Here is a 25758-nt window from a genome sequence, read left to right as displayed (position 1 = left end):
TAGTTCAAAGACTTTCATGTGATCAAGGCTTACTTCTTTCTGCCTCCTCACATTTTCAGAATGAAGGTGTTCATGCCAAGTGTAATTATTGGAAGTGATGGAAATTTCATGAAACCAAAATTTCCCAGGAGACTAAATGCCGAACATCTTCCTTGATCTGGTTAGGAAACTACGATCACATACAGATCAGGTGGCCACTTCTCACAATGGAGTCTATTTCTTTGACAATTCAAAAAAAATCTGATTCCAAAGAGCCTTTCACTTTTCACAAGTCTAGGATGTCTTGCAACCTGGAACAGTGCTACTCTAGACACATCCACCCATTGTTTCACATGTAGAAGTGTCCTAGTTAACAAATGGGTATAGCTCATATTTTCAAAGCCCCAGGCCAGGGCGGAACCTTTACAGCCATCTTCACCTACATACGGTCCTGTTAACTCAGCATTCCAAATGTGTGTAGGTTTGCTTGAACCATATCAAGAGTTTCTACGTAAAAGCAAGGCTCCAAACAAACAAGTAAAATACAGTGCCTTGAAAAAGTATTCACACCCCTTGAAATTTTCCACATTTTTTTCATGTTACAACCAAAACTAGGGATGCACCGAATAATCGGCGGCCGAACATTATTCGGCCGAAAATAGAAAAAATAGCACTTTCGTTGTTCGGCCGAATAAGTCAAAAGGCCGAATAATTTTGTGCCGAATAATAGGGCTGAACGATAGTCGATATGATATTGACTATCGTTCTGTGGCCGTAGGCGATATTCATATCGCCGAGGTCACGATATTTACAGGGGGAAGGGACTCGGAGGAGGACAGGAGGACTCACAGACTTCCGTGTTAGGCAGGGGAAGCCGGGACACTTCAGCGGTGAGCATACATTACATTACTCACTCATGCACTGCAGCCCGCCCCACACATTCAGTGAGTCTTACTCTCCTCCCTAGTTTTTTCAATGGCACATTCAGGAAGCCAATCACGCCGTGATTAGCTGCACAGCGAACCAATCACGCGTGCCTGCACACCTGATTGGTTCCGCTGTGCCGCTACTCACAGCGTGATTGGCTTCCTGAATGTGCCATTGAAAAAACTAGGGAGGAGAGTAAGACTCACTGAATGTGTGGGGCGGGCTGCAGTGCACGAGTGAGTAATGTATGTATGCGGCTGTGCTCCTTTCCAGGCTCCTACTAGTCCACCTCCAGCCTCCTACTACCACCACTATGAGAGACTGTCTGTCACTGTATAATCTGATCGAGTCCACACTGACACTGACTGACTGTCACTGAGTAATTGATGTTACCACATTGACCCTGACCTGCCCAGTGCCCTGTATCTGCAATTAAAATTTACAAGGCTGCCTGCATGCTTCCTGATTTCCATTCCCAGCATCCTTCCCAATCCCTACAGTGTCACTAACATTAACCCTATGGTACAAGGCTGCAGTGTGCACTGAATCCCATTCCCTACAGTAACATTTAGGGAGAGAGAGAGACATGAGAGGACGAGAGAGAGAGAAAGAGAGAGAGAGACATGAGAGGACAAGAGAGAGAGAGAGTAAGAGGACAAGAGGGAGAGAGAGAGACACGAGAGGACAAGAGAGAGGACAAAAAATTGGCAAAATAAATGGAAAAAATGCAAAACACCACGTTCGGTATTCGGCCTTCGGCCTTCGGCCAAACATTTTATTATTATTCGGCTTCGGCTTCGGCCAAGAATTTCATTTCGGTGCATCCCTAACCAAAACCATAAATGTATTTTATTGGGATTTTATGCGATAGACCAACACAAAGTGGCACATAATTGTGAAGTGGAAGGAAAATGATATGGTTTAAATTTTTACAAATATGTGAAAAGTGTAGCGTTTTTGTATTCAGCCCCCCTGAGTCAATACTTTGTAGAATCACCTTTTGCTGCAATTACAGCTGCAAACCTTTTTGGGGTTGTCTCTACCAGCTTTGCAGTTCTAGAGAGTGACATTTTTGCCCACTCTTCTTTGAAAGATAGCTCAAGCTCTGTCAGATTAGACGGAGAGGGTCTGTGAACAGCAGTTTTCAAGTCTTGCCACAGATTCTCAATTGGATTTAGGTCTGGACTTGACTGGGCCATTCTAACACATGAATATGCTTTGATCTAAACCATTCCATTGTAGCTCTGGCTGTATGTTAAGGGTCGTTGTCATGTTGGAAGGTGATCCTCCCCCCCCCCCCCAGTCTCAAATCCTTTGCAGACGAACAGGTTTTCTTCTAAGATTGCCCTGTATTTGGCTCCATCCATCTTCCAATCAACTATGACCAGCTTCCCTGTCCATGCTAAAGAAAAGCATCCCCACAACATGATGCCACCACCATCTTTCAAGGTGGGGATGGTGTACAGTGTTAGTTTTCTGCCACACAGAGTTTTGGTTTTAGGCCAAAAAGTTCATTCTGACTAGAGCACCTTCTTCCAGATGTTTGCTGTGTCCCCCACATGGCTTCTTGTAAACTGAAAATGGCTTTTATGCAACAATGGCTTTCTTCTTGCCCCTTTTCCATAAAGGCCAGATTTGTGGAGTGCACGACTAATAGTTGTCAGGTGGACAGTTTCTCCCACCTGAGCTGTGGATCTCTGCAGCTCCTCCATAGTTACCATGGGCCTCTTGGCTGCCTCACTAATTAATTCTCTCCTTGCTCGGCCTGTCAGTAGGTGGACAGCCATGTCTTGGTAGGTTTGTAGTTGTGCCATACTCTTTCCATTCTCATATGATGGATTGAACAGTGCTCCATGAGATGTTCAAAGCTTGGGATTTTTTTTTTTTTTTTATTTAACCTAACCCTGCTTTACATTTTTCCACAACTTTATCCCTGACCTGTCTGGTGTGTTCCTTGGCCTTCATGATGCTGTTTGTTTACTAAGGTTCTCCAACAAACCTCTGAGAGCTTCACAGAACAGCTGTATTTATACTGACATTAACTTACACACAGATGGACTTTATTTACCTATTATTATGCGACTTCTGAAGGCAATTGGTTACACTAAATTTTAGTTAGGAGTATCAGAGTAAAGGGGGCTGAATACAAATGCACACCAAATACATACATGTTTTTGGTTGTAACATGACAAAATGTGGAAAATTTCAAGGGGATATGAATTAGGGCTGCAACTAACGATTATTTTTCATAATCAATAAGTTGGCCGATTATTGTCTCGATTAATCAGATAAAAAAAAAAAAAAAGTGAGGTGTATAACTTAATATATAAAGTTTAAAAAAAAAAAAAAAAAAATGTGGTAAATATAATGGGCGGATCTGAACGGATGCCCCATGCATCTCTATGGGGCATCGGATGTCAGCGGAGACATGTCCCCTGACAACCGATCCGTCAAATCTGGGACAGATGGAAACCCTATTTTCCATCTATCCAGCGGATCGGCGGTCTGTTCTCATTCGATTCCCCCATAGAGAACATCGGGGACCTGACAGCTCTGTCTCCGCACACAGCACAGAGCTGCCATCCGCCTGCTCAGCAGAGGATCGATCCCCCGCTGAGAAAAATGGGAGTCCGCCGACAGACTCCAAGTGTGAAAGGGGCCTTAAGATGACCATACAAAAAGAAACAATATCTTCCTTCAAAAAAAAAGTTTATTTTAGGAACGATTTTCTAATCGTTAGTGGGGTCAAATCGACGTTCCTTTTTGACCACAGTGACGGGAAAATTCGAAGGAGCAGAATAGAGAACTTCTTAGTCAAAGGAATTTTCAGACAGCATATGTGGTTTTCGTTCAGAAATCACATTCCTTTTAAAACAATGTTAAAAGCAAGTAAACATTTTTAGACGACATTCTTTCATTCAGCGAATATACAAAGATTATTCGTATGAATATTCTCGTCCAAAAATCGATATGTGTATGGCCAGCATAAGGCTCGGTTCACAAATATGCAGTTTGTTTTTGATCCGTTTCTGCAGTGCTTTTTGCACATTTGATTTTGCTGTGATTTGCGTTTTTTTATGCTTTTATTTACCAATTTGTTGTTGGGCGGATTAAAAAAGCACTACATGCTTTTCTGCAGCTTCTCCATTGAAGTCTATTAAACCAGAAAAGAAAAAAAAGCACAGTTTTGTGTTGAAAAAAGTCCTTGGCCCTTTCCAAATACGCAGCAGCTGACAATAGCATAGATGTGAACAAGTCCCATAGGAAACCATGTTAAATAACCTGTAGTGGGTTCTGCAAAGCGCAACAAAAAATGCATAGGTGTGAACCAGGCCTAGGAAGTTTAGTAGCAGCAGCATGCTTTTTTTGTATCACTTGTAATTAGCTTTTTATAGTACAAAAAGAGCAGATATCGCTACTACAAGGGGTTCATTTATATTGTGAAAGTAATCCTATATATGACATAATAATAATAATAATAAATACACCCAGAAGTAGGATATATGGGCATTTTAACTAGGAGTCAGACATGAAGCTATATGAAGGGTGGAAGGAACACCTAAATCAAAAGCAGTACTAAAAGCTGAGACTTTTTTTTCATGGATGGGATCATTTTAAATATAATGCACAACACTGGTAAAAGTTTACTTTAAATGTAATTGTAATGCCTTATATTACCTCCAGCCTATCAGCCTCCATCTTCTCTAGGTTCAGATCTGATTTTCCCTGCACAGAGTCTTTAAGGTGATTTTATTTTTTAAACAACAAACACGTTATACTTACCTGCTCTGTGTAATGGTTTTGCACAGAGCAGACCTTATTCTTCTCTTCTGGGGTCCCCCACCAACGTTTCTGGCTCCTCCTACCTTCAGAGTGTCCCAATAGCAAGCTGCAAAGTATAGTATAGAGTGCCTCTATAGCAGGGTTCTTCAAACTATGGCCCTCCAGTTGTTCAGGAACTACAATTCCCATCATGCCCAGTCATGTCTGAGAATTTCAGCTTTTTACAATGCCTCATGGATGTGTAGTTCCGCAACAGCTGGAGGGCCGTAGTTTGAGGATCCCTGTTCTATAGCAAGGTAAAAAAAAGAATTCTGTCTTTAGAGCCACTCACTTCCAGCCCAGGACTACATGTCCCATGAGGCATTGCTCCTCACATTCACAAGTTTTCAGGCACTTATTACCATATATGGACAGTGTACTGAGCTCTATGTGTGCTGCACTGTATTCCCCAATAGGTCAACAAATAATGCATTCTGTATGCAAGCCAACTAATTTGCTGACCAACCAATCGATTATGAAAATAGTTGTCAACTATTTTGATAATCGATTAGTTGTTTCGGCCCTAATATAAATCATTTTTCAAGGCACAGTAAATATGGGTACAATGTTATTTTCTTACATATTAATACATTTCCAAAAACATCCACCACACTATAGGTCCATACTGTAATATAACCATTCAGAATTTGCAGCTTTCTGTATTACCTCCCTCGAGCCTGCACACTTAACAACTCCAGATGCCAGTGAGGTCAAGGCTCTGACTTAAACATTCGAAAATATGAAGTTTGAGCCACTCCACTACTGACTGTTCTGAATTATGTTCCTTTTGCATGACCTAATTTCTTTTGAGCTTTAAACCCAGGCATTTGTTTTACACTATATAAATAAAAGATAAGCAAAGCATCAGCAGGAGATACACCCACTAGAAATTCATACGCAATTTTCATGGAGTTCTTTCATTTTGTCTAGGTTGCAAAAATTGTTAAAAATGGCCAATTTCAATCTCCAGCTAGAAAAAAAAAAAAAAGTATCTTCCTTGCAAAGAACTCCGGCCCCTTGGTCCTGTAAAGCTGCCCATACATGGTTTGAAGTTCAGCCAGTTCAGAAGGAACCAGCCAACGTTTGATCAAAGTGTGGCTGCTCCCAATCGACTTCTGTTAAACAGGAATGTAGGAAATGGTTTCTTGGTCAGCAGCTGTTGATCAGTGTATTCTAAGAGCAGAGAGTCCCTGTCCCCACTGTCAGAATACAATGTCTCAGCGGGGAGGATTTCCATCCACCTCATTTATGTGGATAGACTTTTTTTCTCCAACTTGGTCCAACGGCTGATCAAAAAAAAAGCAATGTCCAGCTTTTTTGTCTCATTGCTTTTTCGAGCAGTCCACACAGATCTTGGAGGTCAGATCTGACAAGATCCAAAACTATGTATGCCAGAAAAGCATTTTTACTTGTCACAATACTGCAAACTGAACAAGTGACCACAGTAAGACGTTTTTGGGCGATTTTCTGCTCTAAACCTCGGCTTTAAAAAACACCCAACAAGACAAATCTCATTCATTTCAATGGCCTCTGTTCACATCTGAGCGTTCTGTCACCTTAAGCAAATCGGCCGTCGCTCAAAAAAGTACATGAGCTTCTTTTTTGGCAGATTACAGACATTTTTATTTATCTTTTTTCATTGGTCACTCGTCAACCTAAAAAGGCCTGAAAAATAGCAAAGCCTAGATGTGAACGTAGCCTAAAGCAGTGGTTCCCAACTCCGGTCCTCGGGACCCACCAACAGGCCAGGTTTGCAAGATAACTAAATTACATCACAGGTGATCTCATTTGCTGCTCAGTGATTGCAGTATTCTAGTCTGCATCCCCCAAGGTAATACTTAAAATCTGGCCTGTTAGTGGGTCCCGAGGACCGGAATTGAGAACCACTGGCCTAAAGAAAGAAGCTAATGCCTCGTACACACGCATCGATAGTTGGCCGTGAATTTTCGGTTTGTTAGTATGATTCTTTCGACAACAGACTCTGACTTTTCAGCCGAATAAAATCTCGTGTGCAGGCTATAAAATTTTTGTTGGCCGTCACCACAACGGCCGATTTTCCGTCAGTCAGTACAGATTTCGGCAGACAAAAATCTGATGAGCAAGACTGGGCATGCTCAGAGATGAAAAAACACACGGAAAGTAAACCATCACATGACATCACTTCTGGAGTAGATTTTTGTTGGCCGAGAAAATTTGTGTGCAGTCTAGAGCACATTCCAACCAACACAACAACACTGGACAAAAGTCGGCCGATCGGTCGGCCGATAATCGTTGCGCATGTACGAGGCTTAAATTTACCATCTTTCAGCAAGGTCAATAAAACCTAACTTCACAACACACATTTACAAAGGATCTGATTGGCGTTTGCCAACATCTTTGCAGTGTACTGGAAATAGTTACCCAAAAGGGATTTTTCTTTTCCTCCACAACACTGAAACCACATTTGTATTGTTCATTGAATCAACATTTGCATGTTGGTTTTTACAAAAAAAATAACTAGAAAATATATATTTTTTTAAAAATGTTTCTTTACAAATAAATTAGACTGCTGCAAGTACCGTAATTCTGTCCCTTCAATTTTATACCGAAACCTAGACTGCCCCATGGGGCTACAAAACATTAGCAGGTTTTCTTACATAGCCACAACATCGGACAGTTGTGTAAAATGAATCACAAATGATTGTGGATTCTCTAACGATCACTAAGAAAGTAAATTCATTTTAACCATTTGCAAGCAGCTGTAGGTGATTTTTTTGGCCTCGTATCTCAAACAACAAAATCACTAGTTTAGTAACGACTTCTCTCAGGTCTTTATGCTGAAAGCCAGGATAGCCTTCTGAGATCTTAGAAGCCAACAGCACAAGAAATTTCAGCACCAACAATGCACTGTAAGAAGCTGCATTCCTAAACTGGGCCAAAAAGTAAAAAAGGTCCCTTCCCAAGCAGTAAAATGAGCAAAAATAAAAAATAAAAGCACATAGATAAGGACAGAATATATTCCGTAATTAGGATATCTTAAAATTCTGCAGGCATCAAAGCCCTGCAATGGACCACAACTAATACGACTTTATGTTGCACTCACCATAGGCATGCATCTAACCAGTGCTGACCATATAAGAAATTATGCCAGCAATGTCAGAGATTGAATGCTATTGTTTGGTATTATTTATAGGATTCCTAAGGCTGACCAAGTACAGTCTGACCTCTGCAAGCAAAGTGACTAGCTCCAGCACTGCTTGCGTCAATAAGACAGTATATTAACAAGCTCTACTGGTCATTGGACAGCTTCATATTGCATCCAGATGTGTCAACATGTTGGAAAATCGGATCATTTAGAGATGTGTTCCCTGTTCTTTACTGAAAGAGAATGAGCATTTCACTGGGCATATGCCACATAACAGCTGACTGTTGGTGGAAACTAGGAAGGGCAAACAGTTTTTGACCAGCTGTACAGAAGTGGAACTGAACTCAAAATGGGATTCTTTGCTATGGTATATGCATAAGGAAATTTAGAATTGTATATGTGCCAAAGCACTACCCAGGAAAAAATTACATTTTGACTTGCATTCCTCCTAATATAGCTAGGTAGTTGCTGGTATACGAGGGTCCCTACAGTCTTAGAATTGAATATCTGCAGTTTGAAATCTAATGCTAGTCATCCACCAGTCAAAAGATTGTTTAAACCCGTTTTTGAAAAATGATCACTCTTTTTTGTCCGTTTCGTCACATATGTGCAGTGCAAACAGTTGAATTTTTAACGGGCGAGAAACACATTAAAGAGGTTGTAAACTCAGTTTAAATTTTTTTTTTTTTCTTTTTACAAGCTGAAAGAGAAACACATAATGAGCTAGTATGCAACGCATACTAGCTCATTATGAAATACTTACCTCAGAACGAGCCCCCGCCGTGCCGTCCGCTCACCTGTATGACGGGCGACATGTCCAGTCACCCGTCTTCCAGGATCGTGGCATCCGGCCATCTGATTGGCCGGAGCCGGGATGACGTCACGCGCGCGGGAGCCGACAGTCATGGCACGGGGCTCTGAAGAAACGGCACCAGCGGCCGTTCCTTCAGAGCGCATGCGCCAGTGACGTCACTGGCTGCATGTAAGGTAAATATCTCCTAAACGGTACATGTTTAGGAGATATTTACAGTACCTATAGGTGAGCCTTATCATAGGCTTACCTATAGGTAAAAGTGTCAGAGGAGGGTTTACTTCCTCTTTAACCTTTCAAATTAACATTTGTTAGCAGAATTTTTCAACCTGTTCCTTTGATATTTGGGCTCTGGAAAGTTAAAACTGGTTTTCCATTTGTGCCTATTAACTGGCCGAAAAACGAACGAATGGTCCAAATGACATTTATAAACAATTTTTCGGCTAGTGTATTGGCAGCATAAGGCTGGGTAGACATCTTCAGTTTTGCTTTGTTCAACCAGTGGTTTGAATAAAAAAACAAAATCAAAACTCATCTTCACATCAATACAACTATCAGTAATGCAGGGATCTCTCCCCCTGCACTACTATATTCTGACCCCCCCCCCCTTTCCTCCCATCACAATACATTGGCCCCAAGTGCTGATCGAATGCTGGTGTTCCATTCAAAAAAGAGGCAAGTCTCTAGGACACCTTCTGCTAGACAGTGATACACATTACCCGAAAGTCAGACGGCTTCTGCTAAACCCGGTAACACCGTGTTTTAGTCAATGCATCTCTGCTAGTCTCAGGAGATTTGGGGTAAAATTTGGCGAGGTCACTACTCTGCAGCTCACTGTTCAACTTTGTGGAGGTTCTGCCTCTACCAAGATGGCAAACTCCACACAAAGACAGATCAGTACAAGGGGAGGGAGACCACAGCCAAAACTGGTGATTATTCGTTTGCCCTCGGGCAGTTTTTTTTGGTTACAGCTTCTAGAATTCAGCTCCTCTTAAAGGGCATTGTCACTTTATGCCTAGTGAATGTGATGTTACACGGGGGAATTTACTATGTTTTCCTACAGATAACAGTTGGCAGTTGTAAGAAAATACAAGCCAATCTTACTACACAGGACAATTCATGGCTGTTGTGGGACACAGTGGGGTTGATATACTAAAACTGGAGAGTGCAAAACCTGCTGCAGCTTTGCATAGAAACCAATCAGCTTGCAGGTATTTTTTGCCTAATCGAACAAGCTGACTGGCTACCATGCACAGCTGCACCAGATTTTACACTATCCACTTTTAGTAACCCAGTGTCCCAAGTAACAAATGGAAATCAGCTGTTATTTGTTACAAAACAGTTGCATAAGACCCCTTTCACACTTAAGCGACGAGATTTTGACGCGACTTTGCCGCGATTTTAAAAGCAATGGCTATGGCTCAAAACGCAATCAAATCGTGGGAAAGTAGTGCAGGAACTACTTTGAAGTCGGTGCGACTTCAAAAACGCACTGATATGAATGGGGCTCATTGAAAATAATGGAAAACGACTTGTCATGCGATTTTTGCGGTCCAAAATCGCGGGACAAGTCACACTAGTGTGAAAGGGGCCTTAGAATGATTCCTGTTCACACAGTAGGATTACTACCCTGTAGCAAAGTACTTACTGTGTGGTTTGGGAATCCAGAGATGGATTGCAGTGGCAACGAGAGCAACACATGATATGCCTATAGCTTGAGGCCGGTGTTCCGTGAAAATACCATACCCGTGAGAAAACCATACCCGTGAGAAAACCATACCCTCGTCACTTCCGGAGGGTATGTATTTCTCACGGTACTTTAACTTGCGGCGGTTACATTATAACAGCTCCTCTGCATCATGCCTCATGTCCGCTCCTTCCCCTGTAACTTCCCTGATCTCGGTTAATAAATATAAAAGCGGATCACGGAGCACAGATCGCCGTCACTTACATTTTATACACCCGCCGCCGCTTTTATATTTATTAGGGGAGATCAGGGAAGTGACAGGGAGAGGAGAGGAGATGATTGATGTTGCAGCAGAACTGTTTTAATGTTACCGCCGCAAGTATTAGTGCCGTTAACATATCATACCCTCCGAGCATGCGCACTTGTGAACTTCTTTCTTGTTCAATTACGTCTCCGGGGCTCTGAGCATGCGCTCTGCTGCGCTGCTCTGCTGTTCCAGACCGGAAGTGACGAGGGGTATGGTTTCTTAACGTTACACCGGGTTCACACTAGCTGTGGCCACGGCTTGCAGCAGGGGGTCCAGTGTGTTCCTGTTCTCCCTTTCAGGTGCGAATCAGGTCCAAATTCTTGTCTGAATTCAGACCTGAAATGGAGCCAAAGACACACAGGACCCTTTTCCAGTGCGGAGCACAGTCGTCCCGGAGATGTACGAATTGGCTCTATTCAGAGCCGGTCACAGTCTCCTGTCATGCGATTGGATGCGTAAGTGTGAACCTAGCCTTAAGAAACATATGAACATGAAAGCCAGACAACTAGCATCTTCAGAAGCTCAGCAAATGGCAGCGTACATCATTTGCTTGGGACAGGATTCTGTTAGGTTAAGTAGGCTACCAGACTTCTGAGCTCCTTTGTTCTTCATTCAATACCATTAGAGTTAATGACCCTGAACAAGTGACATCTGAACTGCCAACCACCATAAGTGACTGAATCCACTAGGTGAGCATTGCAGCAAGTCACACGGTTATTTGGGAAGGAGCAATAAGCAAAAGCAGCCTTCGTATTTCCTTTAGTACAGGCTTCTGATAAAAGTGACCCTATCAGCACAGAGTCACTTCAAAACAATTACCTACCTCTCTGGCAGCCTGTTTATTAAAATGCCACCCCTTTGCTGCATGCCAACCACTGCAAGTATTTCATACTTGCAGGTGCAAGGAGTACCTACTCTCCCACTGCAGGCTAGTGACTCAGATGTGGCTACAGTATGCACAAGCCATCAGAAAACAACCACAGCGTGGGTGGTGGAGGAAAAAAAGGTATCTGAACCAACCAATTGGTCAAATAAATCCAACGGTTGGCAAGCAAAGAAGAAAAGTAATTTCAACCAACAGGCCACTAGAAAAACAAGTACGGCGACTTATTTCTTTTTTTGCAGATATACGATCCTTTCTAAGTGACTCTGTGCTGACAGGGTTAAACTGGAATTTTTACATATCAATACACTGCTCAGGCATGTTGGCATCACCGAGCACAGTACCGTGTGACATAGAAAAGCTCCATATGGCTGCCAACATATCACTTTTCAATCCTGCAACAAATGAACATACAAAAGCAAACACTGGCAATTCACAAAAGCATATTTAAAGAAAAATCGATACAATTTTAAAGACTTTTTTTTTTTTTTTAATGAACTCTTCTGCCTGCTATATTGTGAGAACCAAGATATATTAAACCTAAATGTTACATCTTATGACAAACTTGTCTTTTAGCATTTACATTTGCCAGATGAGATCCAGTGCATTCTCTAGTTAAAATAGAACTACAGGGTGCATTTTTCTTCATTTTGGAAAGACTAAGAAAAAGTTATAAACCCTGTCAGATTATTATTTATTTTTTTTTTACCATTTGTACCACCAAAAACGTGACTTTGTTTCAGGCGGGAAACACGTGACCTTCTAGAATCATCTGTCACGTGACTAAAAGGGGCTATATAAGCAGCTGCGTGAGGGCTCCGGGCTCAGTTGGTTTAGTACGGCGTAGCGAGCTCCCCTCCCCCCCCACCCTGTCGCAGGCACTTGCTATGTGGCTTGTCACCCTTGATGCAAGGGGGACTTCTGATTAATTTATTTGCTTGAGTTTATGACTAAGCGATAATTATTTGCATATTTATTTGGATTTTCAATATTTATTCCATTTTAGATTTAATAACTTTATTTTAATTATTTATTTATGCCAATAAGAGCCGGTTCACACTACCACAACCAGAAAGTCGCCTCGTGACTTGAAGAGACTTGTGAAGAGACTTGGAAGAGACTTGGAAGAGACTTGGAAGAGACTTGGAAGAGACTTGGAAGAGACTTGGAAGAGACTTGGAAGAGACTTGGAAGAGACTTGGAAGAGACTTGGAAGAGACTTGGAAGAGACTTTGTCTGTGGGGAATGCCTGGCTAATCTCTTTCTTCTTCCTGGAAAGTCTGATAACAAGTCGTGTCAATTAAGATAAGGAGGCGACTCCCATTGAAGTATATGGGACAGTCGGATCACAGGTCGCCTCAAAGTAGTACAGGACCCTTTTCTGAAGTCGGAGCGACTTCAGTAGTGCCAATTAAGACGGCACTGATTGATTAACATTGCTTTTGTTATGTCAAGCGACCTGGGGCTACACAAGTCGCGCTAGTGTGAATGGGCTCTTAAGGTGCCGCGGCCACTTAAATACCAAATTGTCGTCTATTTTTTCATTTTCTATTATTATATTTGAGCATTGGCGCAGTCTACATTCCCATGTCCCAAGGGGGGGCACTGACAGCAATAAAAACTGGCAGGTGCTCTAATACTTCTCCACTCCTTACCAAGGCTTTCTCTTAATGCCTCATACACACGCCGACCGATCGGCCGTCTTTTGTCCAGTGTTGTTGTGTTGGTTGAAATGTGCTCTAAACTGCGCACGAATCTTCTCGGCCAACAAAAACCAACTTCAGAAGTGATGTCATGTTCTGGTTTACTTTCCGTGTGTTTTTTCTTCTCTGAGCATGCCCAGTCTTGCTGATCAGATTTTTGTCTGCCGAAACCTGTACTGACTGACGGAAAATCGGCCGTTGTGTTGACGGCCAACAAAAATTTTATAGCCTGCACACCCGATTTTTTTCGGCCGAAAAGTCGGAGTCGGTTGTCGAAAGCATCATACTAACAAGCCGACAATCGGCCGATCGGACGTTGGCCGAAAATTCACGGCCATCGATGCGTGTGTACGAGGCATTAGTTCTACTTTAAATATGGCATTCAAATAAATGTTAAATATCAAAATTACTGTTACAGTCCGGTGCAGAAACCTCAAGTTATTCTCCATAGGTTAGGGAGGTCGTGTCCGTTTTCTAGGAACGTTTGTCTATTTTCTATATGCCTATTTGTAACTTACAATCAATTTGACAGCAATAAAAGTAAACTGAAAAGCTATTTGTACATTCTAGACAAGAAGTACAATAGAGCTGAAAGTGTAGATAGCATATAAAAGAGCGGAATTCTTCTCATCTTATACTCCAGCTATCATGACTTTGCTTAACATCAGGAAGGTTGAAACCTTTAAGATTACAATAGTTCTTGAAAGCTTCCTGAGGAAATTCCAATACATGGAGGGAATAGCCAAATAGCGGTTGTAAATTTCAATGCAAACTATATTTAACATATGTCGGTCTCTCCTCAAAACTTTATCTGTCCAACAGTGCAGTTATGTAGGTAAATTAAATTGTGATATTCAGCCATATGTGCACTTGAGTCAAAAAATGGACTCTCCTGGCCTCCCCCTCCCTCCCTCGGTATCATAATTAGTAGTAGTCCAGAGCTTGCATACACAGCCTTGCATTCCCCCTGCTGAGGCCTGGAAAGGACACAGTGCTTAACCCCTACCATGACTTGCTTCAACTTTGTGAAGGCGTTCTCCATGGCTCCAGTCTGGGACAGGCACAACAACCCCCACAACTACCAACGATCCGGAAAAGGAGGATGGGGTTGGAGATGATATATTTTTTTTCCCTTTCTAGGAAAACCACATTAGCTTTAAACCTCAAATTAAAAGGATATCTTATTATTATTGTCATAATTCTAAAATAAGAATGTCTGCCCCTTCTATTTAGCTGCCTATATGAAGTACACCAATACAAGCAGCAAAGGGCTGGCAGAAGTGACTGTTGTGCAGAATGCACCCAATGTTTATTTTACATTGCCTGTCACAGCTGCAATACACTGCCCCCGCAAATTGGGGACCACAGGGAAACGATAGACACAAAGGGTGCTACAACACCTTATTCAGACACTGCAGGTAATGTGCCTCCAAGCAGTAACATTCACAACCTGCCTGAGCATTTAGTGAAGCTGTCTTTGAAGGGAGATGTGGATGGACTATAAAGGATAAGAATAGTGGATTACAAAAAATAAAATGTTGGTTTTGCTTATTTTATCAGGCTACTCTAAACAGTACTAAAGGCCCCTTTCACACTGGTGGAGTCCACCAGCGGATCCACTTGCTAATCCCCACTGTACAAAATGGACAACAGCCCGCGCTCCTCTATGGGCTGCCAGATGGAAACAGACCGCCTGTCCATTTCCATCAACTGGCATCCAATTCACCAGACAGGTGGGAACAGATCCTCCATCCATCTGTTCTTAGCAGACAGGATCAGATGTTGGCGGGTATCAACCGACACATGTCCATTGACATCCGCACCTCTATGGATAGCAAAAGAGGGTCCGATTGGGCCCCCCTGAAAATCTGACAGGCAAACCCCATCAGTCCATCTGTGAAAGGGGCCTAAAGCTGGATACACACTCTAAGATTTTCTGAAGACTTTTTCTATGTAGTGCAAGGGCCTGCCAGATTGCATACAAATTGAAAGTGTTTAGGTTTGACCTCATTATCTGGTTTTAGTAAATCTAAAGGAAAATCTTATAGTGTGTATGGCCCATAAGGCAGCACACAGGGGAAATCCATAAATCCATTAAGTCTATTGGGCCAGTTGGGCCGCAACCACACCAATGTAACACATGAACCTGTTCATAAAACGCACTGCGCTACATCGATGTGAACAGGCATCACTGAAAATGTGATTTCCATTGTCGTGCGATTCTGTGTGACAGAAGCCACATCTGAAATCACACTAGTGTGAACCAGGCCTTACTGATTTTGTGGAAAGGTTTGTTTTCACTTCAGTAATAATGAAAACATAGGAGGCCATTACCTTGTTCAAATCATCCTTTCACACATTGCTCTTAATTATACTTTACAGCTTTCAAGTAAACCCTGAAGAGAAAATGATTGAGGAGGCTGATGTCAGACGGGCGACTACCAATGACACATCACATGCCGCAAACCTGAGCAGAAGGGCCTTCCACCTACCTCTGTGGAAGGGCATTGATGGGCCCCAAAACTGCCAAATCTTGCTGGCTAGTGACAGGGCAGCAAGGCAGCGACCTATAGCAGCACGGGATTCCACAGAGACTGGCATAAGTCTGTAAAGGCCCCTTTCACATGGGGCAGGTCCCACTTTGTTCTGCTGTGTCAGCTCCGCATAAACTGAACAGACACAGACTAAGCCTACTCTGCTCTATGGGCAGTCAGGTGTAAACAAATCCTCTGCCATTTGTTTTTAGTGGACCAGATCAGAGGTAGGCAGGTGTCCATTGGTCAGATAAGTCTATTTACTTCTGCAGGTCCATAGAGATTGACTGTTTCATCAGGTCCACCTGAAAAACTTACAGAACGGACACATACTGAGCCTACTCCGCTCTTTGGGCAGTCAGGTGTGAACGGATCATAGGTAGGTAGCTGTACACAGACACAAGTCCATAGAGATGAATGGACTGTTTGAGAAACTCCACCAAAAAATGTACAAACTAAGAAGAAAGAAAAATACTAACTTGACCACGGCACCACTGGAGTGGAGGAAGGGATAGAAGTCCTGATTGGTCTTACTGCTAAATCCATGGCTTCATTGGAGAGACTTTCCCTCACCTTCTGTTCTGCCTTAAGTGGAGGTAAAACCCTTCTATCGTGTTCAACCAAGGCAGCTGCCATCTTGGCCTCTGTTTAATCTTCAACTGCAATGGTGCTGCACATGTGATCAGTTATGACACTAGCCATTAGATGCTTTGACAGTTTTGTTAAAAGCAAATGTGAAAAGTTAACATGCCGGAAATTTTCCTTTTTTTACACTGTTAATTGATGGATTTATTTCCGCTTTAAAATAGTTTCAGACAAAAAGCGAGGGAAAAATCTATAACAGAGCAATAAAAAGCTCACAGGGAATCCTAGCGATCCTCTACTCTGCAAAAAGACACAAAAAAAAGCATCCTATTCAGTCAGGTTTGCTGTTGCAGACTTCTCTTCCTGTGTGGTGAAACGATTGTCAGAACAGGAAGTAAATGCAAATCTCTTAATGGAGTCATGGATAGCAGTAAAACCCAACAGGAATTCTAACCCTTCCCCAGTCTATTCAAAACTACAAAAAAAAAAAAACAAATGGCATGTGACAGCAAATGCTATTTGAAGAATACCTCCATCTCAATCTTCAGTTTCATTATACATGTGAAGGAAATGAGCACAGCAGTTTACTCTTAAGCCCACGTTCACATTGGTCTGATTTGACTTGTCAAACCAGAGCCAATTTCCCCCTCTGAATACGTGAGATGGCGACTTTTGGGAATTTGTGCGATGCCGCAAAGTGTTTCAGTACTACTTTTGGCGATTTTTTGGAATCTACCTTAAAAACGTGGAAGAGAGTTGAAAAGACCACCAATGTGGCTGGAGTGTCTCTACAACACTTGGATTTTTTTAACTATAAAGTATATAACCTGTATCACAGCTACCTCCAGTATGTACATATTGTATCATTTTTCATACTTTTCTAAAATAACAAAAACCACATGGTGGGTCAGGTGTATGACAATGCAGAGGTCAGGAGTAACATCTCACACCCCACCGCAAGTGAAAATACCCCTCTTTCGGTACTACGCCCCTGAGCTAAAGTCACCCACAGCAAATACCCTCTTCAAAAACCACGCACTAGACCACAGGGGCAGCAGCACCTGGCAGAGAGAAGGAAATCCTCCCAGGTCTTCCCTCATGCCATACAGCATTGTGAGCTGAGGGGGGGAGTCTAAGACTTCCTCAACTGATCACTGACCAATGTTTGCAAAAGTCCATATTTGCTTCTGATCAATGATCCATTTCTCAATATACGAAATTTTTTACCTTTTTTATAACTGCACAATTTAACCAATGATTATTCAGGTATAAGCATCGGCAGTGGAGCATTTACTCAAATATCTGACTGCACGGTTCCTGCAATATAATGTATCTCTCTATGGTATACATATATACCATTAATGCCTCTCTGTTCTCCACTCATTCACAAACTGACAACGAAGTCTTTGAGCAGTTTAGTGCCCATCCACCACAGCACGCATGTGCATAAACACACACACACACACTAGAAAGTGCTGTATGGGCATTCATCTTAAGCAAGGGACATAAACATTATCCTGCTACAAGTCCCGAAAAAAATAAAATTTGTTGCAATGCTTTAGATTTTAGTACAATTCATCAAGTTTTAATGCAAAGTACTTTACAAGATAAAAAGTATCCTAAATTATTTAATTTTCATCTCTTTAGACATGACACCATGGATGTATAATCTCCTTATGAGCTTGCCGCACTATACTACCTGGGGTTTGAAAAAGTGGATTAATGCCTACAGCTTGCTATGCTAAGGCCTCAGTAATAATATCTACAGGCATTATTAAAACATGCCTGAAATCACTCAGTCACCATAAACAACTAAAGCATCGACCACAATATATATATATATTTTTTTTTTTTTTTTTTTTATAAAAAGGCATGATCAGTAAAAGGAGTGCATAAAAAGCGCATGGTCAGTAAAAGCAAAGATTTATTTATCTGGAGCCTAGAAAGCATTGCAACCATGACAGATCATGGGTGCAATTCAGGACTCATGCAGACTATGTGTGTAAGCTGTCTAGCCACACATCGTACAGCCAAGCAGTTACACACTAACAGGAAGCATCAATGTACTACCACAGCGCTGTTGTAGTTCATAAATACTACAAGCGGACCGCCACAAAGACTGCCAGATCATGTAGTTTTCCATTCACAGAAAACTGTGAATGAATGACGCAGCCGGAGCCCTGCACAGCCACATTGTTTGCAGATTGTGACAGAGAGCAGGGGAAAAAGATTCCCTCCACCTGTCACAACAGTGAGCTGGGGTGTGCGGGGCTGGTGGATTTGTAACATGGTGTTAAGCGTACTGCACAGGATGAGATTATCCGACGGATGATAGTCCGTTTTTTTTGCATGCTAGTCTCTATATCGAAAATGAATAGGTTACTATAGTACAAAAATTCTTGTAGGACAGAACAAAAATTCAGGAGTGATGTAATGTGCTTGTATTGCATTGTATTTTCGGACGAAAACTGCACTGATTAAACGAAAATTGTACGATCTGGTATCATAAGAATTATTTTCGTGTTTGTCCCTTCATAAGATTTTGGACCAAAGCTGTGTATTAACATTCAGATCATACAATAATATCAAAAGCAGTATTTTTTGTTCAATATTCTGATCGTGTGTAAGGGGCTTTACACCCCGAATATGTGTAACATGTTACAAAAGGGGAACTTTATCATTTAAATCCTATGAGCTTTTAACACTGGTCAGTTGCTTTTCTCAAAGTCCTGCATTTCTTGTAAGGGGGGGGGGGGGGGAGAAAAAAAAAAAACACACACACCTCCCTTTTAAACATGAATGAAACATCAAAAACACAATGAAAAAAAAAAATCAAAAAAACAAACCCGGGGTTTAGTTTTTGGGTCCTTTCTTTTTTCACAGGTACAAAATGTGCCCAAAATGCATCAAAAAAGCACCCAAGTTTGAGTTTTTGCTGTGGTTTTTGAGTCACGTATCCTTTTTTCACAGGCGCAACATGCGCTCAAAACACACATGCGTTTTTACCACAGAGCAGTGTGAAAGTAGTGCAAACCTTGCAGTCTAACAAGCTTTTCCATAGGAATTTATGTTCTATCACTAATAAAAAGGGTAAAGCAATGCAGAAAAACTTGACTTTCACTGGGAGCAACATATTTTTAGAAATGCCACAAGTTACAATGAATGCATTCTGGAAATGGTTCCTTTGCACTGCAAGTTCTAAAGAGCCATTTCCTGGTTTCACTTCTGTAGTGTCACATTTTCATAAATACACACTAAAAACCTGCTTAGTGTATTTTCTAATACATTGTACTTCTAGAAGAAGAAATATTTAAACTTCAACCAATTTTGTCTCCAATAGTATGTGCTGAATATGTTTTTGTTTCTGCTATATTTGTAAAGATACACATGTAATTATCATTGTATCGAGATGCAGTTTAGTACATCACAAACTAGCTTGCATTTCCTGGTTACTTATTCTTTAAGCAGTATTGGCACTTCAATGGCTCTAAATTGTAAGCTTTTAAACTAGTAGCTAAAAATCACAAAACTACAATATTGTGTATAGACAGGCAATACACTTTACATAAACACTGCATGAGAGTGGCTGCTATACAGTTTGAGAATCGCTTTTTTACAAAATGTTTCTACTAAATAGAAATAATCATTGGCATCTTTCTTATTCTGCCATGTATTCCAATGGTATAAAATATAGAAAGACCTTGTACTACAAAGCTCTTTTTTGTAAAATCCATACAAGCCATATTTACAGACAGGAAATCACAAAGCTTTGACAATATTCTTAACTAAAGTTAAACAAAGCTCATTTTTAGTACAAGAGTGAATATTTGGTATTCTACTTTATGTTTGTAAATTGGTGGCCAAACATTCTGCACTTTTCAGCCTTCGAAGTGGTGTTTGATTGCCATTTCCCCCCCTCTAAACTTTTCCTATTAACCGTGCAGACTGATCTGATCATATGAACCGAGGGACCTTTCACCTTTTATGTTCAGACGATGATTAATGAGTTCCAATTTAACAAAAGACATAACAATGATCTTTGTTCCGTGCGCAAAAAAAAGACTGAGGCGTCCTTGCTGCTTTCCACAAATTAATTTTAGAATTTCAGGACGTTTTCAGGTTTAGTCAACAGAAAAACAAACAAATAATGAAAAGCCTGCCACTACTACGGATTGTTGAGCTTTGGAAAGCATTTAGTATTAAATATTATACATATTAGGCAATCCACATATATTGTAGCAGACGTCTGCAGTTTTAACAATGCAGGTTTTCTTCTAGGAATAAAAATTGTCAGGTCACAAGAGATCCTCCCCCTCCGCTTTTTTTTTTTTTTTAAACTATTCCCTACTCAACGAAAAGGTGCGAAGCATAGTTTTTAAAACTGGAGAGGAACCTAAATTAAAAAAAAAAAAAAAAAACACTAAAGTAGATTATTTTTTTAGTTAATGATTTATAACTACTGGTGTGGGGAAAAAAACCCTGCACTTTTCCTTAACATTCTTTTTTTTTTTTTTTTTATAAATATTCCCTACTTAACGAAAGGTGCGAAGAATAAGTTTTAAAACTGGAGAGGAACCTAATAAAAAAAAAAAAAAAAAAACACTAAAAGTAAATTATTTTTTTAGTGAATAATTTCTAACTACTGGTGTGGCAAAAAAAAAAAAAACCTGCACTTTTCCTTAACATTTTTTTTTTTTTAACTATTCCCTACTTGACAAAAGGTGCAAAGCATAGTTTTAAAACTGGAGAGGAACCTAATTAAAATAAAAAAACCCTAAAGTAGATTATTTTTTTAGTTAATGATTTATAACTACTGGTGTGGGGGAAAAAACCCTGCACTTTTCCTTAACATTTTTTTTTTTTTTAAATCAATGTTTCAATGTATAGACATTCAACCCTATCATGAGCAAGCTTGCTGGCCCTTCAAAAAGCCAGCACATTTGGCTCAATACGAGAGGCTTTAGATGCACAAAAATCTATAGAGGCAATCAAGAATATTTTTACTGCCCCCTGTAAGTTAATGAGAATGTCTATTGATCTTAACTTGAGCCTTTCATACAGACACTGACAGACGCTGTACTATTCACATTAAGCAAGCTGCTTGTGGAAGACAAGCTCAAGGAAGAAAAGGGAAAAAAAAAAAAAAAACCTGGAACTTTCAAGCTCTGCTAAAATTGCTAGCACCACATCCATACACTTACAGAAACATGAAAGTGACTGAGATAGGCACTTTTGAAGCTTTATAATTACATGCAAATCTATGCAGAGTACTCCTCTCAAAATAAATATATATATATATTCCCGTGACTTAATTAATTTTATGTAAAATGCATTTTCATCTGATAAACAGATCTCAAGGTCCTCAAAAGAACTGTGTTTTAGTTATTTCAGGAACGGTATTTAGATGAATCGAGAACACAAGCCATTAAATATTTTAACTCCGCAGTTTCCAAAAAGAGCTAATTAATTAGCTTATCTATGGCTATCAGAGTAAGATTCTTGGCTGGCTGAATTAGGCACTGGTTACATTAGGGGATGATTCAGTGTTTCATCAGCGCGCTAAACTGGGTCACCCCCTTCATATTTAACATACGCCCGCCCTCCATTTTAACCTCTATACTACCATATGGGCTCTGTATACCAAAACACAAAATCCCAACCAAGAGTTTAGAGGCATTAAAGTCAAATCTATAAAATAGCTTAGAGAGAAAATGAAACATCAACAAACAAGCATCTTCATAAAGGATTCTGTTTAATAATCAAGTTCAGGGGAGAAAAAAAAAAGGGAAATTGTAAAGAAAAAAAAAAAAGAAAACCATCAAAGAAGAATTTAACTCCAGATAAAAATCAGTGGAAAACACCGGAAGGAGCGACAATTTATATCTGCAGTGAACTCATTTACAGCACACGAAAAGCTAAAAATCTCCATATGGTCGGATCTAACATGCTTGGAAACGCACAAACACAGAATTCAATCAACTACATAAATATACAGTCACATGTAATTATACTGTCTCTTCACTAGAAAAGGAAAAATAACATTCACGTTTTAATCATGTCAAGATCCCAGTTAATAAAAGCAACAGAATCAAGAAAGCAAAATATCCCAAGGTGTTATTTGGCAAGCAATCCTCTTTTGAAGTTCCCATTCAACCTGAAAAGGAAGCCCATGAGGCACAACGTGTCAAGTGCAAACCAGAGAAGCAAAAGAAGGTTAAAAAACAAACATGGAACTCATCATACACAAAGTCTATAAGATGGGCAATTTCAGGAAATCCCCCCCCCCCCCCCAAGTTATCTCCTCTCCCTAAATTATCAAACCCTCAACTGCAGACTAGTAAACAAGCAGGAGGACAAACAAAACCAGATCAGACAACCTGGACAATGCCAGCATTTGAACCCCCCTCCCCCCTTCTTAAAACCAATACACCAACACATTATTATTGTTATACAGGATTTATGTAGCACAGACAGCTTGCACAGCACTTTACAAAATAAAAGGAAGACAGTACAATCCAATCCAAGAGGGTTTAGGAGGACCCTGCTCTGGGAGCTTACAATCTCAAAAGCATTGAAGTCAATAAAAAGCCTTTACTAGGAAGGTTTATTTACCAGCAATGTGATTCAAGTCCTCAACCCCTGTACTGTCAACCATCCCCTCCTCCCCCAACATAAACAAACAAAAACTAAGTCAATAGCTACCCCCCCCCCCCGCAAAAAAGTCCTGAACCCCAGTACTGTCCCCCCTTTTCCTATGTAAACAAAAACTTAAAATGTCAATAACATAACCGTCCACTAAAAACTCCTAAACCCCAGAAGTCACACCCCTCTGCAATATAAAAAAAATATATAGTCAAGTCTATAAGCTGCACCCCCCCCCCCCACCCCACAAAAAAAATCCCAAACCCCAGTGCTGTAGCCCCAAAACGAATTGCCCGCCAAAAAATCCTAAACCGCAGAAGTCACCCCTCCCCCAATATAAAAGAAAAACTAACATCCATAGCACCCCCCCAACAAAATATTAACACAGAGTACTGTCACCCCCTAATTAACAGCCCCCCAAAAGTCCTGAACCCCAGTGCTATCAACGCCTCTTCAATAAAAATAGAGTAACTGAACAAGTCCCTCCAAAAGATATCTCCTCAATCCCAGTACTGTCATCCACCCAATATAGAACAATAAGTCAATAAACACACCCCAATAAAAAAAGGGGGTGCAAAGCCTCAGCACTATCACCCTCCTCATTCAATACACACAAAACAAGTTAAAAGCTGCCCCCCACCTAAAGAAAAGTAAAGTCAAGACCAAACCCCTTAACAGCCCCCCAAAAAGTTATAAAACCCCAGCACTTAACTCTTCCTCCAATAAAAAAATCAGGCATTAAAGTTTATAGCTGCTCTCCCCACAAAGTCCGGAACCCCACCAGGGTCAAGTCCTCCAATAACAACCAACAAGTCAGTTTCTGTACCACCACAAAAAAGGTCCTGAACCCCAGTACTGTCAAACCAAGTGTATACAAAAAATACCCCCCCCCCCAAAAAAAAAACCTAAACCCCAGTACTATCACCCTCCTCACTCAATGCATGCAACAGTTAATAACGCTCACCCCTCCCGGTCCCCCTAAAAAAATATCAACTGCCCCAACACAAAGAATAGTTCTGAACCCCAGTGCTGTCATCTCCAATAAACAAGAAGAGGACAGTTAACCCCCCCCCCCAAAAAAGGCCCTGAACCCCAGTACTGTCATCTCCAGGGAATAGCTGTCCCCTATAAAGAAAAGCCCTGAACCCCCAGAACCATCACCTAGTACTGTCACCCCTCCTTCCTCCAATATAAACAAATTACTAACCCCCAAAGAAGAGCCCTGAACCCCAGTACTGTCATCTCTATAAACAAGAAGAGGACAGTTGCCCCCCCCCAAAAAAAAAAAAGGTCCTGAACCCCAGTACTGTCATCTCCAGGGAAACAAAAACACAAGTCAATAGCTCCTGAACCCCAGTACTGTCCCCCTCCTCACCCAGTGCTGTCACCCCTTCTTCCTCCAATATAAACAAGTTACTACCCCCAAAGAAAAGCCCTGAACCCCAGTACTGTCCCCCTGCTCACCAGTACTGTCCCCCTCCTCACCCAGTACTGTCACCCCTCCTTCCTCCAATATAAACAAGTTACTACCCCCAAAGAAAAGCCCTGAACCCCAGTACTGTCAGCCTCCTCATCCAATGGACACAATAAGTATAATAAACATACAACACACCCCCAAATAAAAGCCCCCCTCCTCCAATGTGCTCAGGGAATGATCGCCCCCCAATAAACAGTCCCAGGGTTTGGATGGAGCCGTCGGAGGGTACGATAGAGCTCGGCGGAGGGAGAGTGCGGTGTCCGGGCAGAGTGTAGAGCAGTGTAGAGCGGTGAGCACTGTGCTCTATGTATGTGTTGTGTGTCTATAGGAGAGGAGGGAGGAATGAGGAGCGGAGCCTGGCACCACAGCGCCCCCTCCGCCCACTCCCCGCCATCACAGCCCGAGCAGCGGAGGAGACAAGTTCAATAAAAGAAGCAGAAAAAAAAAAAGTCCCGATAATAAAATAAACTTGGAGGAGAGGTGTACGGCGGCGGCGAGGAGCGGGACAAACGGGCGACACACACCCGGCCCGGGCCCGACTACACACGGGGAGACGGAGGAGGAGAGCGGAGAGGGAGAAGAGCGGCGCCACTAGCACAGAGCAGGCGCCATCTTGGCTGATCGATGAATTGAACAAAGAGGATCAATTTCTGATAAAACGTTATCAATGAGAGCGGCCGGGGGAGAAGCGGGCGGTTTTGCCGGGGTCCCGGGCGGCGGAGAGGGGAGCGGAGCGGACGGACGGGAGGCGGGGAAGGAGCGGGAGAGGGTGGCGGGGGAGAGGAGGAGAGAAAACGGAGCTGACCTGCAGCTGCTGTAAATCAAAGCGCTTCCAATATTGAAACATCGATCCCGCATTGGCCGCCATCTTGAGACATATTGAGACGGAGTGAGAGGCTGATAGAGAGGGGGCTGGAGTTCAGGAGCAGAGCGGCGGGCGAAGGAGGGGGAAAGGAAAGGAGGGAGGGAGCAAAACACGGAGCGGACTTCTCCACACCCACCCTCCCACTTCACCACACGGCCTGCCCGGCTCTCCACACAGCGCCGCCGGGGGACGCCTCACATTACTCCCGCCTACGTCCGACCAGAGGCCCCGGCTTTGGCCTGGTCTTCTCACCCCCCCCTATGGAGTGGCGGGGGACCTGTGTGACGTCACCAGACACACCGGAGCCCGGCCATTCCAGACACACATACACTACACCGGGCACGTTATAGGCAGACATACGGCGCCGGTCATGGACGGGTTAAACACTCCCCCCCCCCCTTTCCCACACCTC

At 41.9% G+C, this 25758-nt stretch overlaps 1 protein-coding gene across 2 annotated transcripts in view; it reads right to left on the bottom strand.

Annotated features, from left to right (window-relative positions):
- Window positions 1-25482, bottom strand: part of CUX1 (cut like homeobox 1) — a 615616-nt gene extending 590134 nt beyond the window's left edge. Inside the window, exon 1 of one of the 2 annotated variants that reach the window (XM_082244943.1) lies at window positions 25287-25482. In XM_082244943.1, the coding sequence (XP_082101069.1) occupies window positions 25287-25349 (63 nt within the window). In that variant the 5' untranslated portion in view covers window positions 25350-25482. The remainder of the gene's footprint in view (window positions 1-25286) is intronic. The other variant, XM_082244942.1, reaches the window with a different exon arrangement.
- Between the last annotated feature and the right edge of the window lie 276 nt (window positions 25483-25758).

Source organism: Pelophylax lessonae (assembly GCF_965119305.1).
Source record: "Pelophylax lessonae genome assembly, chromosome: 2".
Taxonomy (NCBI): domain Eukaryota; kingdom Metazoa; phylum Chordata; class Amphibia; order Anura; family Ranidae; genus Pelophylax; species Pelophylax lessonae.
Note: the sequence above shows the minus strand (reverse complement) of the source record. Positions and strands in the feature narration are given on the sequence as shown.